This window comes from Planococcus citri, chromosome 1 (assembly GCF_950023065.1).
Source record: "Planococcus citri chromosome 1, ihPlaCitr1.1, whole genome shotgun sequence".
Lineage (NCBI taxonomy): Eukaryota > Metazoa > Arthropoda > Insecta > Hemiptera > Pseudococcidae > Planococcus > Planococcus citri.
In genome coordinates this window covers 28,266,148-28,283,904 of record NC_088677.1, presented here as the reverse complement: position 1 = coordinate 28,283,904, position 17,757 = coordinate 28,266,148, and the positions used below count along the sequence as shown (strand labels likewise).

Below are 17,757 nucleotides of genomic sequence, written 5' to 3'. Positions count from 1 at the left end.
GACTCTCCTTTCCTCTTTTAAAGCTAAGTTTGAACTTTAAAAAAAATTTCACCTCAGACGACTTTATGATGTCCATTATTATGTAGGTACCTACAATATATAAAAGCAAATTAATAATTCAATTCCAGTTACCTACGCCATCTGAAAAGGAGCTAATAACAAATTCAAATTATCATATTTGGAGGGAAATGGAGCCATTTAGCTATATTTTTAGAGCCCACACAATTTATAAAAATAAAATTTAAAGTTTTTGTAGTGATTTAGTTAAATGTGATGATATGGAAGAATTTGAGACATCGAAACATCACTTGAACCAAAAATAATAATAAAAATAAAACATTCAGATACATAATATGCATACTGAAATGCAAAGAAAAAAAAGTAAGTAATCAAATAAGTAACCAAAATTTCAATTTAATAACGTTCTCTTGCCAAAAGAAAATTTTCAATTAATCTTGAACAAAAAATTGATAAGTTTTAATTACCAATCTCATCTGGATGGCATCAGTTTTTTCAACAAGCATCCTTTCTTAATTTTTTGAAGGGAAAACACTTTTTTTTATCTCTAATCTTTTTTGCCTGATTTTTAGTTTAAAAATGATGGCTTTGAGCTAGACCCAATTTTGAAAAAAAAAGCATAGAGTCAAAAAAGAAAATGTTTCTCGACGTTTTGAGCTGAAATCAGAATTTTTGACACGCCATCTTTCGTTCCCTCCTCTTAAAGATTACTGCAGAGGTCGAACTTGAGATTTGATTTTTGGAAAAGGAAGAGCCAAAAGTTCAAAATTACAAAAAAGTCATTTTATTACAGCGGACCATAATAAAGGACAAAATTGACCAAAAAAAATGGTCAAAAATGAAATATGGATAACAACATACCCGAATTTGAGCATTCCATTCAAAGTAGAAAAAACTTTATTTTCCTTTGACCCCCCCCCCCTTCCTCTCACAAAATTGACCAATGGAGATCCAAAGAGGGTTTGATGATAAGGTAGTGATATTCGGGCGAATTTTCGGCGAAACTCACCCATACTTGATGTTGGTTTTTATGTAGAACGATTCCAAAAAAAAATTCGAGTCGACCCCCCCCCCCATCATCACATGAGTAAAGTGGTCCTACGTGTTCAAAACTCAATATTCTTCATCTTCAGAATAGGTGGTCCAAAAATGTGGCAATTTTTACAGAAAATAGTCACCAAGTAGGCGCGTACGTGAAATTTATTTTTCAAAAAATTTCCATATTTAGTTTTGAGGGGGGAAGGGGGGTCAAAAATTTTTAAAATTCTCAGGAACAGTGGAGAGGGAATCTTCCGTGATTTTTTTTTCAAATAAAATACATATATTTTTTGTTGAGAGCTCAAAAATCCCTGCAATTAAAATGCTCAAAAGATCAGAATCTTGGGATCCAAAAATGTACTTTTTCGTAATTTTTTGAGTTCCCGGATTTCTAAGATCAACACTTTTGGAAAAAATGAAATTGAAGTGCATAAATTTATTTATTCAAACGAAATTACAACGAATTTGCTTAAGTCAGGCACTCAGGCTCAAATATTTCAATAACAACGTAAGCTGATAGTGGCGATGAGGATTGACTGATATTACTTACTCGTACGTTTCAAAAAAGTACAAGATGGCGATTTTCTGTTTTTCAAGAACCTACCTACATATTATATTTTGATGATTATTAATTACACAATAATATCATTTAAATATAATTTTCTTTCGTTGTTGTACTTTTTTGTACTGAAATGTGTTTTACATCGTTTAAGGCTCAAAAATGAAAAATTGTCATTTTCGTGTGTTTTCCTAGGTACGTAGCTTGAAATGTTATTTCTTCCAAAAATTTTGTCCCTATAATAATTAAAAGTCCAAACACGGTAAAAAAAAATGACGAAAAAATACGATTTTTTTGCATTTTTTTTTCAGTATGTTTCACCAATTTTTGAGCTCCACAAAAATGTACATACCCCTTTTTTTTTTGTTGAAATTTTCACCCCCCCCCCAACATACACCTTCAAATAACGACTACTTTTTGAGAAAATTTCAAAATTTTTGGACCTGCACCCACTTCGGGGATAGAGGAGATTGAATTTTGAGCGTGTATGGCGACATTACTCGGAGTAGTCAAAAATGAAAAATTGTCATTTTCGTGTCTTTTCACGTGGTTGCTTGAAATTTAATTTTTTCCGAAAATGTTTACTTTATAAAAATCTAAACACGGCAAAAAATGACGAAAAAATATGATTTAATTTTTTCAGCATGTTTCCGCATTGTTAAGCTCCACAAAAGGGTACCTTATGCGTTTTTTTAAAATTTTCACATCCCCTCTCCCCCCAAAAAAACTCTTTATGGAAATTTTTTTGAAAAAAAAATCCACATACCTACACACTCACCTAGTGACTATTTTCTGTCGAAGATTTCATTATTTTTTGACGTGCACCCCCTCCGGAGGTAGAGGAGATTGAATTTTGAGCATGCATGGCCACATTAAGTACTCGAAGTAGGGAAGCGGTCGACTCAAATTTTTTTTGGATAGTTTTACTTACATCAGAACTAGGTAAAATTTTGGGCGAGTTTCACTAAATTTGGAGAGAGTGCGTACTTCACCATCTCATTCTTAGAGGATCTTGACAAATCTATTATCAAATTACTTTTTGCGGTTTTTGACTTTCGAAACAGCCTGCAAACTATCTCAATTCATCGGTGAGGGGGAGGGGATCTGAATTTACAACAAACAATGAGAAAATGTCATGTGATGTGTTTTTTGAAGGGATTTTAAACCTAACCCGACTTAATCTCTGTACGATTTTTGAGCTCTTTTTTTCATTTTCTGACTTTTAGAACTGCCTGCTCCCCTCCCCCCCCCCCCAAATTGACCTAAGGAGTGCAAATTTGCAACGTTTAGTATGAAATACCATGTAGGTATGCATATTTTGTAGGTTTCATTAACATAATGACACTAAATGATGAGTCAGGATTCCTCTTTTTTCTCTCTTTGAAATGTAGGTTGGTTTTGATTTTTTTAATGGAAAAACTAACCAATAGTAACTTTTGGTAGAAGTAAGTTGGATCGAATAAAGTAACAAAGTTGGTAAAAAATAATCACCTACCTACTATACTTGAACATTTGAAAAGTTTCAAATCATGAGCTCTTGCCGGAAAGAGAAAGTTTAAATACCGACTTGAAAATATGAACTTTTTTCTATATCTTGCTAAGGTCATTTGAAGAGTCCAGGGAAAGAACCAGGTAAATCACTTTTCATCAAAAATGAGTTTAGGGTTGAATTAAATTCACACTGAGGAGTAGAAAAATGTAGTCCATTTAGATTTTGAAAAAAATCTATTTTTCATGGTTAAAATGGCCTTTAAAAAAAAGAGGAGAGGAGAAAAATGAGCCGAGACCAAATGTGAGGCGATAAGAAGAAAATTTCAACATCGTTAACTATTTAGAATACAAAAATTTTTCATTATGTCATCATAATAATCGATTTTTATCGAATTCAAGTAGTTGCGAAACACTGATTTTTCGATTTTTTGCTTGATTTTTTCACGAAAAGAGTGACTTTTCAAGTCGTGAGTTCGTGACTGGCCCATCTCTTCATTTTTTTTCAACAATGCCTCAAGTTGTGTTTGTGGGATGTTGTGTGATGTATTTCCAGTCATTACCTTGATGAAATTCAAATTCCCTACAGAATTGAAGGATTCTGATACTTCAAAACGCCGTAACTCAAAAGTTTGAAAAAGTGACTTAGGTACCTGGTTCTTTCCCTGGACTCTTCATTTGGTCCTGACGGTTTGCTAAGTACTGTACATAAAATTTCAGAAAAAATTAATAACGTACTCCATCTGCAATCTACATAACCGGGAAGATGAAAAAGAACAGAGTGAGTTTTTTTTAATTTGAGTTTGTTTTTGTGGTCAGGAGAGACTGTCAAAGTTGCAAAAATGGCTGTTTTTGCCCTACTTCAAGAGTTCGTAGCGACATCCGTATTATTTTTCGAAAAAAACCAAGGTCATTTTCGGATTCTACGCACTTTTTCAAGTAAACTACTTTCCCCGATTTTTGATTTTCGAAGTTTTAAGCGCATAACACCAATGTTTCTAAATACGAAAAATTCAATGTGAACTTCGGGTGAACACAGTTCCGCGACACGGTTACGTGGTGGAGTAACGCCAGCGTCGCGCGCTCTGAGATTTAAAATATTTGTACAAATAAAAATTTTCCGTATGCGCTTAAAACTTCAAAAATCAAAAATCTGGGAAAGTAGTTTACTTAAAAAAGTGCGTAGAATCCGAAAATGACTTTGGTTTTTTTTCGCAGAACAATACTGATATCGCTGCAAAGTGCAAACTCGTGAAGTAGGGCAAAAACGGTCATTTTTGCAACTATGATCATTTCTCCGGACCACAAAAACAACTCAAATTGAAAAATCCCATTCTGTTTTTTGTTTTAGGGTCTGAAGTATCGATTGAGCCCATTTTCAAGCCAAACACAAATATGCAGTTGCCTAGTGTTATTTTTATCTTCCTATGCTGTTTTCATCGGATAAAACTGCATTTCATTCGAATTTAGCTTCGTATCGAACATTATGGTACATTTTAATAAATGCTACGATGAGGATGACTTCGTATACTCGAGATGGTCATTTGGTGATCGTCTGCAGTCTCCCTATTCGCGTGGTGGCGATAATGTTGTTTTTTTTTCAAGTGTCCTAATTTCCAGACAGGTCGACTGCGATGCCGTAGCGGTGGTCGCGGTCGCGGTCGCGAACCTAGTCACAGCGCAGCGTGTAGCGGCGGTGTTGTGTCGAGTCATTCAACCTTAGTTAACCTGGCTGTGAACTCGAACGCGGATGTGGAGTAGGATGAGTCCACTATGCCTGTACCTGTACGTTATAGTGAAGTATACTCTATACTCGTTTGTAGGTGATGGTGATAGAGGTGTAAACGTAAGCGCGAGTTAAACTTAAACTTATAGGTAGGTACTTATGTTTACAAAACGAAGCTCGTGTGTGATGCTGTGGTCGGTCACCGTGGTCGTCATCTTCTAGTTTTTGCCTCGCCGAATTTCCAGTGTGTGGAATCTGGAATCTGGAATCACGAATTACGAGGAACTCGATGCCGCCGATGCCGATGCCGATGTGGACGTTAATGTTGAAATATTAACGCTATAATACAAGTACCTAGGACTAGGACACGGTGCACGGTGCTCGGTCGTCGCTAAACAGTCTCTATTTTATTGTGACCGCGACAGTGGCAGTGTCAGTGCGATTAGTTCGCTCCGGTCGGATTGCATCTGTCGATTTTTTTCCGTTTTGCAAACGTTTGGCGCGATTGCATATTCGGCCTATAATGTCGGACAAGTGATGATGAACTTTGGTAAGGTGGCGACCATTATGAATTACTACGAACTCGGTTAGGCGTATACTATTGAATTGCCTTCGAGAAGCTAAAATCGAATTTTCAATTGGTTTCGTGCAGTATCGTCGAGTAGTGCGCGTGTTATTTACACGATCGCGATCGCCACCTCGACCGTGACCGTGACCTAGCTAATCGCATTCGCTGCTATATATCGAAGCAGCCAGCAGCAGTCCTGCGCTCGTTCCATATAACAAAAGCCACTGAACTTGGCATATAGCGCCATCGCTATCGCCACCGCCTGCGTCAGTATGACCCGATTTTACCTTACTCTAGCGGTAAGTACTACAAATATAAACCTAGCCTACATCACACGAGTAAGAGTAATGCGATGAGTATCTCTTATCTATGTACTTATTTTTGAGTGGAGTGAAACAAATTTATGTACTCTGGATTTTTACGAAAATTGACGAGAAAGTTTATTTTGGGGTGGGAAACTACTCAGGAAAAAGGAGAGCCCCTAGCCATACTGAGGACTGAACCTGACGTCCTCAAAGGAGGAAAAACTCACACTTTTTACAATCATTTCGATCAAACTGCTCCAGTTCAGTGTTTTTTGAAATTTTACCCTCGCTTCACCCGGATATTTAATAAATATATTTAGGTACCTCGATTTCATTTCCAATAACTTTTAATAAAAAGTTCGTCAAAAATACCATAAATTGTAGGTATCTCATCGTTTTTGGAAACCGATTTCTTCACACAAAATTTGGGAAAGCAGAATGTTTTTAATTCGAACGTTTCCATTGGAAAAAATCATTCAGCGTTACCTCTCCCCTCCACATTTGAAATATCTAGGACGAATGGGCTCCTTATGTTGCATTCGACAAATTTGCTTCCCCCTCCTCCCTTCCCCCAATGGCATTTCCAAAAAATTTAGGAGGTACTTATTGCCCAAGTTTGATAAAATGTCAAGGTCAGAAATAGAATTTTCTATCATTAAAAATGATTTTATTTATTTTCAAAAGTTTCTGCCCTCGCTCAACTTTTCTTTTAAAAAATTTCAAGAAAAAATAAAGTAAAAAAAGCTTGATATGAAAAGTACCCAAAAAAATGACACAACATGGGCAACACATTTTAATGCAGGAAAAAATCACCGAAAAACCACAAATTTCATTTTTAATTAAGTAAAATCTAAGAATGGAACTCAGAATATTGTACAATTTCAGCAGAAAACAGAACTTTTTGGCAATTAGTGTCACTATTTTGCATGTTTTTGACCAAAAAACCGAGGTTTTGGCCGTTTTGGGGAAATTTTGGGCAACAAAATGAGAATTTTTGCAGTTTACAATTTCATCAAAAAAAAAAGGACTTTATAGCAATTTCTGGCTCAAAGACGGTACTTTTGGATACTTTTTTAAAACGAGGGAAACATTTTCGATTTTTTTTTGCAAAAAACCACAATTTTCAGTAATTTTTACCAAAAAACAAGACTTTATGGCAATCTAGACAAAGAAAGCGAGATATTGTACCATTTTTGGCAGAAAACGAACTTCGCGACTACCTGTAATTTTAGCAGGAGGCAGGGCTCATCTTCAGCATTTTTTGGTAAAAAGGCGAAACTTTCTATCAGCTAGTGTTGCTGAAAAGCGAACATTTTTGACAATAAATTGTCCAAATGCAAGATTTTGACAATTTTTTCAAAAAGCAGAACTTTTTGGAAACTATTGGCCAAAAATGTGACACCTGTTATTTGACAATTTTTGGTGAAAAAAGGAGACTTTTGGGTAATTTTATGAAAAAATCTGAAACTTGGTAGTAATTTTGCTAAAAACGGAGATCACTTTAAAAAAAGAGACTTAGATAATTCTAGCAAAAAGCAAGACTGTATGGCTATTATTTTTGTAATTTTTACCTGAAAAGTTGGACTATTTTGCAATTTTTTTACCTATATCAAAAGCGGAATTTTTTAGTAATTTTTGGCAAGAAAGCCAAAATTTTAAACGCTTAGTTTTTGGAGAAAAAAGTGAGATTTTTTGGCATCGTTTTGTCATTTACTGGAAAGAAAATATAATTTTTGGCAATTTTTGGCAAAAAACCCAAAGTTTTAAACGCTTTGTTTTTGGAGAAAAAAGTGAGACTTTTGGGCATCGTTTTGGCGTTTACTGGCAAGAAAATATAATCTTTTTGCAATTTTTGATTAAAAAAACGATACTTACGAACTTCTTTCTATTTTTTGGAAATTTTGTATAATTCTTGGCAAAAAAACGAGGCTTTTTTTTGTTTTTTTGGAAAAAAAGGAACTTTTTGGAAATTTTTTTTTGTGAGAAACCACAATTTCTGAAAATTTCAAGCCAGAAACGAGACTTTTTGGCAACTTTAAAAAAAGAGAAGTTTACTGTTACTATTTTTTGCAAAAAGCGAGACTTTGATAATTAAAGCGAAAGGCAGGAATTTGTAACCATAATGCTGAAAATAAAGCAGCATTGCCAGCTGGAAAATAATAAAAAGTGTATACTTTTACAAATATTATTCAATGTTGATATTTCAAACATTTTTTTTCTATTTCTTAAATATAAGGTCGAGATTTGGAAAAGTCGGATTTTCGGAAGTTTTAACTTCAGTAATCAAAATGTTTTTAAAAAATGGGTGCCATTTATCGGCACGACAGATTAAATGATTTGAACGACCAAAAAAAAAGTGTTTTGCACGACAGATGCTAACGTCCAAAACCACTTTTTTAACGACGGAAACAGTTCTCAACCATTGCACGACAACAAAAATTCAAGTGCACGCCAAAAAAATCATGAAATGCATCGATGATTTTAGGAAATGAACGACGACATAATGATAGAAGCGACGAATTTATTCACAAAACTAAAATTTCCAAAAACGATTGATGTTGGTTTCGAACCGATCTGAAGCCTCCCCCTCCAGTGCATTTTCCAATAAAAACTTCCTAAAGCTAAAAAAAAATGAAATTCAGCACTTATAAAGGCACATTGGGTACATATCTGTAAATTCTTTTTGAGCCGGTTCAAATCCAAAATTTTCTCCAACGATCACTTTTTTTTTAAATTGGAAAATTAAAAAACAAGATGAGAGGCACTAGGAGTCCTGAAAGTAGCTTTTATTCACGCTTGAGAATTTTTCTGCAATTTTTGTTGGCTTCCACTCCCTTTATCAAAAAAAAAAAAAAAAAACAAAAAAACGCTGAAATGTGTATCTATTTTTCGATAAAATTGAGAAATATTCGGGGGGGGGGTGGTAGCGTAAAAACTCGAAACTTCAAAATAAGTTCAGCCACATTGTGCTACTTTGATATGAAATTATTTTGAATTTTGATTAAAATTCCTATTTGATAATATAGGTACCTTGTAAGTAAGAAATGGGATTAAAAACTGTTTTCACTGCAATTTTTTTCAAATTTTTAAATCGTATGTAGCTTTCGATTTAATTCTCATTGCAAAAAGTCAAACTTTCAGCTTGAAAATTTAATTTTGAGTTTCAAAAATTTTAATCAGGTAAATATTCACCAATTTCGAATCACTAACCCTGCAAAAAGACTCTCTCCAACATTATTCACAAATCGGCCCCATTCATGTCCACTAATTCAAACGACAGATGAATAATTTGAGATGTCGGTCAATTGAAATTATTTCGTCGTGCATTCCCTTTCTCGAGGCGTGAATTTTCTATGCTTGTCGTTCGAGGTCTGTCGTTCAATGCTGTCGTTTTAATGACCAAAACTGTCGTTAAATCGCTGTCGTTCAAAAACGCGATTTCGTCGTGGGATTTTTCTGTCGTGCAATTCACTTATTCTGTCGTTCAATTAAAGTTTTCCCTTAAAAAATAACTAAAAATAATTTTTAGTAATTTCAGTAATTTAATTACCTGAAAAGTAACCAAGCACGAGCGTGAAAATAAAATGATGTTATTAAGGTTCTGAAATTCCCATGCGAAAATTTAAAATTTAGTTGTCCAAGGTTGAAAAATGTTGAGGTTTGAAATATCATTTTTTACCTTCAAAAGTGACGTCATTTTAAGCTTTAAGTTTAGTACCTAACAATTTTCAAAATCTCTACTTCACACTTCGTTCGATGTTTCTCCTTTTCAAAATTTGCAATTTCAAAAAATCAGTTTCCCAAGTTTGAGAAAATAAGAAATTATTAGCTCAAATTCAAGAAACAATCTCTCTAAATTTGAAACAGTGAAATTTCACTGCTTAGCAGTCACGACATTTTGCCTTCTTAAAAGCAGTATAGTTTTTTACTGCAAAACAGTGAAAAATCTACTGAATTGGTCAGTAAAAAATCATGTTGACTGCGACCAATTCAGTAGATTTTCTACTGTTTTGCAGTAAAAAACTATACTGCTTTTAAGAAGGCAAAATGTCGTGACTGCTAAGCAGTGAAATTTCACTGTTTCAAATTTAGAGAAAAGAAATTTCAAGGCCAGAAAATTCAATTTTTTACACTTTTCGAAATTAAATTTTCAGAGACTTTGTCCACATTTCACTTGAACTCTTGTGTTGAAAAAATGACCAAAAACATACAAAATGATTGTTTTTTGAGGAATAGATCCAGGAATATTATCAATTTTTCGATGAGAAAGAGCGCCCTTTTCACCCCTGGGACCCCACAAACCAGGCCACGACGATTGGCGAGCAAAATACTCGTATCTAAAGATTGCTGTGTCGTATTTTTACAGGTGTTATGGCTCTGGTCGTCGTCGTCGCTGATGGTCGTAAAATGCGCATCCGAAGAATTGGAGGATTTCCCATTAGACCCAGACGAAAGTGGAAGTGTAAACCATCCGCACATCAAAGACGAGTTTGGTGCATTCGATCGTCGCAATTCGACTGGGTAAACTACTCTTCATATTATTTCGTTCTTATACGTACCTATTATTACTGCAAACCTATAGAAACACCTACAGGGTCATCAGAAAAAAAATATGGGTTGGCAGCACTGAGCCATACCAAAACACATTGATCAAAATGCCACCAACCCACAATTTGTTTACGAAAATTCTCACCATATACATGCCCTATATTTCTGGGGACCCTGTAATTGTTTTTACGAGATTAATATCCTGGATTTTGAAGATTCACCTGCCAGCCTTTGTTGGCCAAGTCCTACTGGTGGACAACAACATAAAGGAGTACAGCGTGTTACTAAACGTATGCATTTTCAGTGACCTAGATGACTTGAGTTCAGAAGAAGAGAACGATAAAACGGGAACAGTCGACCATCGTATGGTGACTTTTAACAAAATCATGACTATGGCGATGAAAGATGCGTCGGTCAGGCGAAGTTTGGGCCAAGTTCTACCCATCATACGCGCCATGTCACCGACGCAACGATTAACCTTGGCCACCCTGGTGCTGAAACAATTGTCGCCGACGTCTTCGTTAGCCAATCAGTCGCCGCATTTGGAGCAGTTTGCTGATAAAAGCGCAGAATTAATGCTACCTATTAGCGCTGATATTGCCGCCATGCTGCAAAGTTTGAAAAAAGTCGCCGAGAGTGGTCGCAGCACAGCTTTTGGGGTAGGTAAATTACCATTGTATGCAATTAGTACTTTTAAAAAAAAAACAATAATTTTATAGTATAATTATTTGCTAAGTTGGTTCAAATTTTCGATTACATAATTTCTCACGATGAATTTTGAATTTTGTTCAGACGTATTACTACAATCCTTTATCAGCAGGTTATAGAGTGAACAACGCGCAGCGACCAATTTTGTATAATAACATACGTCGGCGGTTCCAGGCTCCGGCAAATAATCGTAAAACAGCAAATGACGTTCCGCCAGGTATGTACATACTTAACCTAACCTATGTTACAAGTAGCTTTTCTCAAAATTTGCATTTACCTTACACGTGTCTTTATGTTTTTCTATCATTAAAAATGGTTAGAAATGATGCCACCGCCTTTCGTCTCATCTACCAACGTATCGTATGCCACTTTCAATGATAAAAAACAATCGTTAGACTACGAAGATGGCGATGATAACGACGATGATGACGATGCCAATCATGTTCAACACAACCAAGCTGACAAAAACGTAGCCCAACAAGCAAATACGGACAGAGGAAACAATGGCGACGACTACACCAGCGAAAAGGTTGCAAGCGGAATCACCACAGCTGCCAATGACGAAGACGAAGAAGATGACAATGAACAATGTAACACAATCGTCGACAATATCTGCAATGATGAAACGTATTCCTCATATCCCAGGTAGGTGTAGGACGTACTTTTTCATATTAATGTTTCAATATCGATGTACTCAATTTTTTTTTTTTGTTGTTGTTTGTACGTATCATTGCAGCGAACGTATTGCGAACAGTATCAAAAATTTGGAGCAGAAACACATATTTCGAGCATTGATACAAGATTTCGCACGTAATGCAACTGTCGATGAGAATCCAGAAATTCAAAGGTTAGTACTCTAGCATTTTTTTACAGGAAGTTAGGCACAATTGATAGTTAATTTATCGAGACTGATGGATATTTATGATTACTCAATTTTTGGATTGTATTCTGTTTGATAGACGAATCGGCGGATCACCAACAACACCGACTAGAGAAAATACTTTGCAGCTTTGCGCCTCCAAAACCAAGTACGCCAGACCGAAAAAAGCCAAATCTACCAATGGCAGCTGGAAATTCATTGTGAACACCGATCACTACGCGCAAACTGTCAGAATAGAAACCTGCATGTAAGTAGAAGTATCAAGTTGAGAAACCCATGAAGCATGCCGTGGTTTTTAGAGCCTCAGACACTGAAACCAAGAAAAATCACGGACCCTGGAGATAAAAAAAAGACACCCCCATCCATTCACCAAAAATCATTCAATGAAATTTGACTGGGTGTGTGGTGTATTCTTGAATTGAATTTTGATTTTTCTTCATCCGCAGTCTAACAAATACAAAATACCAACCCTCTAGTAAGAAAATAATGCAACATACGCAAATTTATCCGGCTCTCTGGATGAAATCTTGAAATTTGCACATTCTTGAGATGGAACCGCAGTTTAATTTGCAAAATTGGATTGGAAAATTGAGCCCAGCTCAAAAGTACTTTCGAAAAATGACATTTTTTTAAAAACAGAAAACCGCAATGAGTAGTAGGTAAGGTACATACTTACAAGTTGATGATTCCCAAAAATTTATTTTTTATTGCTACATAGATCAAGTCTGCTTGAAATTATTTCAACAAAGTACACCCTCCAAAGAATTATTTAATGAGAGGGGGGATTTCTCAAGCTTCTAAATTTGAATTCTGCTACAAAAACCCGACGAAAAATTATAACTCGCTCTTAAGTAAATAAGTAGGATGGTATAGGTAGATTCTCGATGAAGATACAATTTGTACTTACCACGGTACAAATCAAGAAAAAATAATGCACCAATCTCAATAGTTCTTAGATCTACTCTTATATGAAATGCTTACCTGCAACAAAACGAAAACAAAAAATTAAAAATCATTAGATATGCAAAAAAAAAACAAAAAAACATTACAGTCAAACATCTGTAGTAAAAATACCAATTTTATGTGTTTGGATTGCGGATGAAGTAAAATACCTCTACTCGCATTACTTGCAGGGAAATTACAAGTTTCTGAGCTGGGAAAAAAATGTAAAACCAGTTCGAGGCTCCAGAATGTCTCAAAAATAGGTAATTTTGGAATACCTACTTCGTTTGAAAAAAAAATATGTATATTGTATATGGAGACGTTGAAAAATTGCTATGAAAAGCAGATTTTTAAAATTTTTGGAATGTTCAAAAATTCACCAAAAATCCAAAAATGAATTTTAGCTCATAAAATTTCGAGATTTTTAGACGTCTTTCTCTTTTGATTGATACTTATAGCTTGGTTCTTGTTACAGCTTTCGAGAAGCATATCATTACAATTGGCTGGATTCTACCCCCCCCCCCCAATCATCGGATTTTGACCAAATTCAGCAGCAGAGGCCTTCATTTTGAGTTGAAAGTTATACTCACAAAAAATTTTAGACCCTTGGAGGTGAAAGATATAAGGCCTCAAAGAGAGAGGATTTTCGAAAAAATCGTGGTCACTATTCGACCTCTTTTGGGAAAAATGACCCGGTCCCAAAAAAAAGTATTTGAGATTCTGCATTGATTTCTATACCTACTATTGCCCTAAAAATCCAAGACCGCTTTTAGGGTTCTGCTGAGCCTTTGAAATTTTCCAATCGCTCATTTTTGGATAAATCCGTGTTTTGAAAACTTCTTCTTTTCGTGTCAAAATTTTGAAAGATATCGTTCCTGAAACTGAGGAAATATTTTGGAACGCATTGGTGCTAATTTTTTGGGTCATTACTGTCAATTTCAAAAAATCGAAAAAAATAGCCAAAAACATGATTTTTTGAAATTGACTAGGCCTATATAACCAATAAAAAATTAGCACCACTGCGTTCCAAAATATTTCCTAGTTTCAGGAATGACATCCTTTAATATTTTGGCATAGTTGATGTGAAGAAATTTTCAAAAACAAACGATTTGCAAATATTTATGTAGAACTCTAAAAGCGGTCTTGAATTTTGAAGGCAACAACATAGATCGACCGAGAATCTCAAATACTCAGGCCCGTACCGAAGGGGGGCAGGGGGAGCTTCCCCAATAGGCGTCCAAAAAATGGACGAAGTTAGCAAATTGGCGATTCTCACTCGTCAGTTGGCAAAAAGGTCTTAACTGAAGAAATGAAAATTTTGAAAATTTCAACTTGAATTCCAACACGAATAGTTAACAACTGGATTTTGAAATACCACCTGGAAAAATTCAAAGATTTTTCCAATAATTTTTTAGAACTTGAATTACACATTTTTAAACGCTTTTGCTCTCACTTCACTCCGGCCATATAAAAAACTGATTGTTCAACGTTTGAATCGGAAAAATAAACTCTTACCCGCAAAAGGAAACTTTTTTTTTTACTTCTCAAAACATGAATTTTTATAAAACCTTTTGGCCTCACTCGGCCTCGTTTGTTTTTCTTCTTCAAGTTTAAACTTTTTTTTAAAATCATCATTCAAATTTTAAAATTTTTGAAGCAAAAATAATAAACTCCTTCGTCACACAAGAAAACATGGTTCTTACACCTCTTGAAGTACTCATTTTCGAGAGCTTTTACCCTCGCTTCGCTCAGGCCCGTTTGCATCTCTTTTTCAATTTCAAATTTTTCAATAATTCGAATTTTAAAATTTTGGAGCAAAATAAAAAACTTTTCATATTTTTTATATCTCTCAAAACACTAATTTTCGAGAGCTTTTGCCCTCGCTAGTCGCTTCGCTTGGGTTCGTTTTCAATTTTGCATTAGAAAAAAAATCATCATTTGAATTTACAAATGCTCAAATTAGGTACTCATCACACACACAAAAACATCGTTTTCATAGCTCTCGAAATACTGATTCTCGAGAGTTTTTGTGCTCTTGCTTCGCCAGGGCCAAAAATTATATTTTCGACATATCCGCTTGCATAAAAAAAGTCTTGGGATGTTTGAAGACACTTGAAAAGTAAAAAAAATGAGTATAAAATTTCGCCTCGTACACTCCCCCCCCCCCTTAAAACCCCTCATTTCTTTAAAAAAAATGTCCTGCTAAAAGTTAACCTTATTCTTCAAAAAATTTGAGTTGGAAATTTCAAGGCACAAAATGTTACCAGTTGGCATTTTCATCATTCCTCCACCCTCCTCCTGAAAAATCACTTTGGTACGGTCATGCAAATACTCGTATGTACTTTCATTTGGGACAGGGCCATTTTTCTCAGAACTGGTAAAGTAGGGTCTAAAGCGAAAAAACCTCGGATTTTTTTTTTGAACGGTTGCCTCCATATAGCTAAAAAAAATTGTCAAGTATAACTTCCAACTCAAAATAAAAATCTTTGCTGAATTTGGCCAAAATCCGATCACTCTTTAGTATTACATCATCATATTATTACAGTTCCAAGTTGCCCTCTGCAGTACTTATCTGTAAGTCTACTCCTATGGAAAGTTCATTAGTTTTGTTTTTGCAGAAACGCGGACAAGTCTTGCTCGTTTTTGAACGAAAATGTGAAATCATACTGCGTTCAGATCTACAATTATCACAGATTATTGACGTGGGATGAAAAAACGGGACTGTCACTGGATTTGTTCAAGGTAGGCATTGTTATATTATTATCTAGATTATTATTATACGTCAGGAGATGGATATACTATATATGCAAATGTACCTACATATAAGGTGGTCGATTGATTGTGTAGGTATAGTTAATCGATGCGATACAGCTACCTACATAAATCTACTTATGTTGTTTGGCTACTACATTTTCAAGTGGCATTCTGTTGCAGATTCCAACTTGCTGTTCTTGCCAGATTCAACAGGCTGGCCCAAGCGCGTTCGTGCAGCCAATAAAAGACATCAAAAACCCTGATATTGAACTGCAGGAGAACACCATTGTTGACCAATCCAATATTGTGGGGTTATATACACCTCTAGTTAAACCGGTTAGTACAGCCAATATCCCAATTGCCCGAAAATTCGGACAAGTACAATTTAAATTGATGGTTTCTTTTGCGCAGAAAATCAAAAATAAGCTGAATTTGTCACCGCTGTCAACACAGTACAATATGCTGAACCGAGAATCATTTCCGGTCACCAAAGGCAGAAGACCCCCAATGCCAGCCATCTTGCCCTTACAACATTTGGACGGCACCAGGTATACAGCATCTGATAACGCCATCAGACGAACCAGTAGCAAAGCCAATATTCTCAAGTAAGTCACAGTTTGGAGAAACATGTTAGGTACCTACTACATACGTTTACTGATTGAAAAAAAATATATCCTAGAACTTGACTAAAATTGCTGGTAACGTTGACTTTGAGCAGGAGACTACCCGAACATTTTTTTTTGGCCTCCTAGAAGTTCATGGGGCTGTGCCAGGGGTCCTCAAAAAGGATAATTTTTGAAAAAAATCCTGTTTTTTTTCTGAACTTTCTTGACCCATTGAATTCAAAATCCAAAACCACTTTCAGTCCTCTGCCAATTGATGGACGACAAAAATTATAATTTATCATCAACTTTACAGCACTTTTCCTCCGTTTAAGAAGTCTCCTACCCAAAGTGAACTTCCCCATCCAATTCTGTACTCATTCATACAAAATGTGCATTTTTAAAATTTTTTTTTTTGCTTTTTACAGGGGTGTATATGTTCCAAGCAAAGAAATATTGATGACGGAGCAGACAGCATTGGCAAAACCAGAAAGCCCCAGCAATACGTTTCCACGCCGTGTCAATTACAATTATCACCCGATCATTGATTTCTTTCGATCGACACCGACGCTCGCCGCAACTCAGGCTGGAGCCGAAAGTGCCGCAGCTCTTGCCGCAGACCGTGCTGATGTCGATGTCGATCCAGCAGCAGACGAATGGCTTCCCATGACTGAAGGACCGCGCGCTATAAAAGCTCACTGATAGCGCCGCCTAATCGCTCCAATATGTACCTAATGTAATAAATGTGATATATGCTTAAACAACGGCGAAACGTTATAAAATGTAGATAATAAACTTTCAATGGTGAGATAAATCAAATTAGTACTTATTAAAGGATGAACTGAATGAAAAGTTATTCCAATAAATAGAGCAGAAAAATGTCTCGCGAAGGTTTATTTAAAAAATGACAGAATTTGTGAAAAGTATTTCGAAGAAATTTTTTTTTCTACACTTTTCTAGGTTATTTTACACAAATGAATAGGTCTAAAATTGTACAATTTTTATCATAAATGCTTGGTATTTCCTCATGAGAATCACTTCTCAAAATTCTCTAGGTCCTCACCCCTTCTAAACATTTCGGGGTAATCCACTATAATCTCCTCTCTTTCTACACTGTATATTTTTTTTGGCAAACTGACCAAACTGTACCTTCATCGCCTCAATGCAGCAATATTCGCCACAATTTTCCGACAGTAAGTAATTAGACGAATCGACCATAAAAAACACTCTGCGCTGTCATTTATCAACACGGCAAATCGAATATTAAATGTATCATTAAATTTTCATTTCGAGTAGAAAATTTCTACCCTTGACCGGATTAAATCTAATGATGTAATTCGAATCGAGCAACGGTGACATAGCTGTACAGAAATGAGACAAACTAGAAAGATTTTAAAGTAAGTACCTAACTTTTTTATGACGTTTCTAGTCTCTCTAAAAAAATGTCGCAGATTTAGACCACAAAGACAGAGAGAGAAAGAGAAAGGAACCCCCCTTCGTTATTTGGTATGAAATGAAATATAAATGTACCTACATACTAGTATACCCACCATAATTAAAAACGACTTTATTAAAAACTATTTAGGTAGGTACATAGGTACGTCGAAGCATTTCGATTTTT

General features: G+C 35.5%; 2 protein-coding genes across 7 annotated transcripts in view; one reads left to right on the top strand and one right to left on the bottom strand.

The window, feature by feature from the left end:
• LOC135831202 (uncharacterized) overlaps window positions 1-17,757 on the bottom strand; it is a 572,431-nt gene that overhangs the window by 98,256 nt on the left and 456,418 nt on the right. The gene's annotated exons all lie outside the window — the stretch shown is intronic.
• LOC135831193 (uncharacterized) lies at window positions 4,842-16,955 on the top strand. Its single transcript, XM_065343499.1, has 11 exons — window positions 4,842-5,696; window positions 10,069-10,223; window positions 10,555-10,909; window positions 11,043-11,175; window positions 11,279-11,603; window positions 11,695-11,805; window positions 11,918-12,085; window positions 15,399-15,522; window positions 15,715-15,870; window positions 15,946-16,139; window positions 16,565-16,955. Exons 1-11 carry the CDS (start codon window positions 5,670-5,672, stop codon window positions 16,836-16,838), a joined length of 2,022 nt encoding a protein of 673 aa, XP_065199571.1. The 5' UTR covers window positions 4,842-5,669; the 3' UTR covers window positions 16,839-16,955.

Coding starts and splice junctions, on each gene's coding strand:
- LOC135831193 (XM_065343499.1), top strand. CDS start 5,670: ATGACCCGATTTTACCTTACTCTAGCG. Junction 15,871..15,945: donor ATACACCTCTAGTTAAACCG/GTTAGTACAGCC, acceptor TCTTTTGCGCAG/AAAATCAAAAATAAGCTGAA. Junction 16,140..16,564: donor AGCAAAGCCAATATTCTCAA/GTAAGTCACAGT, acceptor TGCTTTTTACAG/GGGTGTATATGTTCCAAGCA.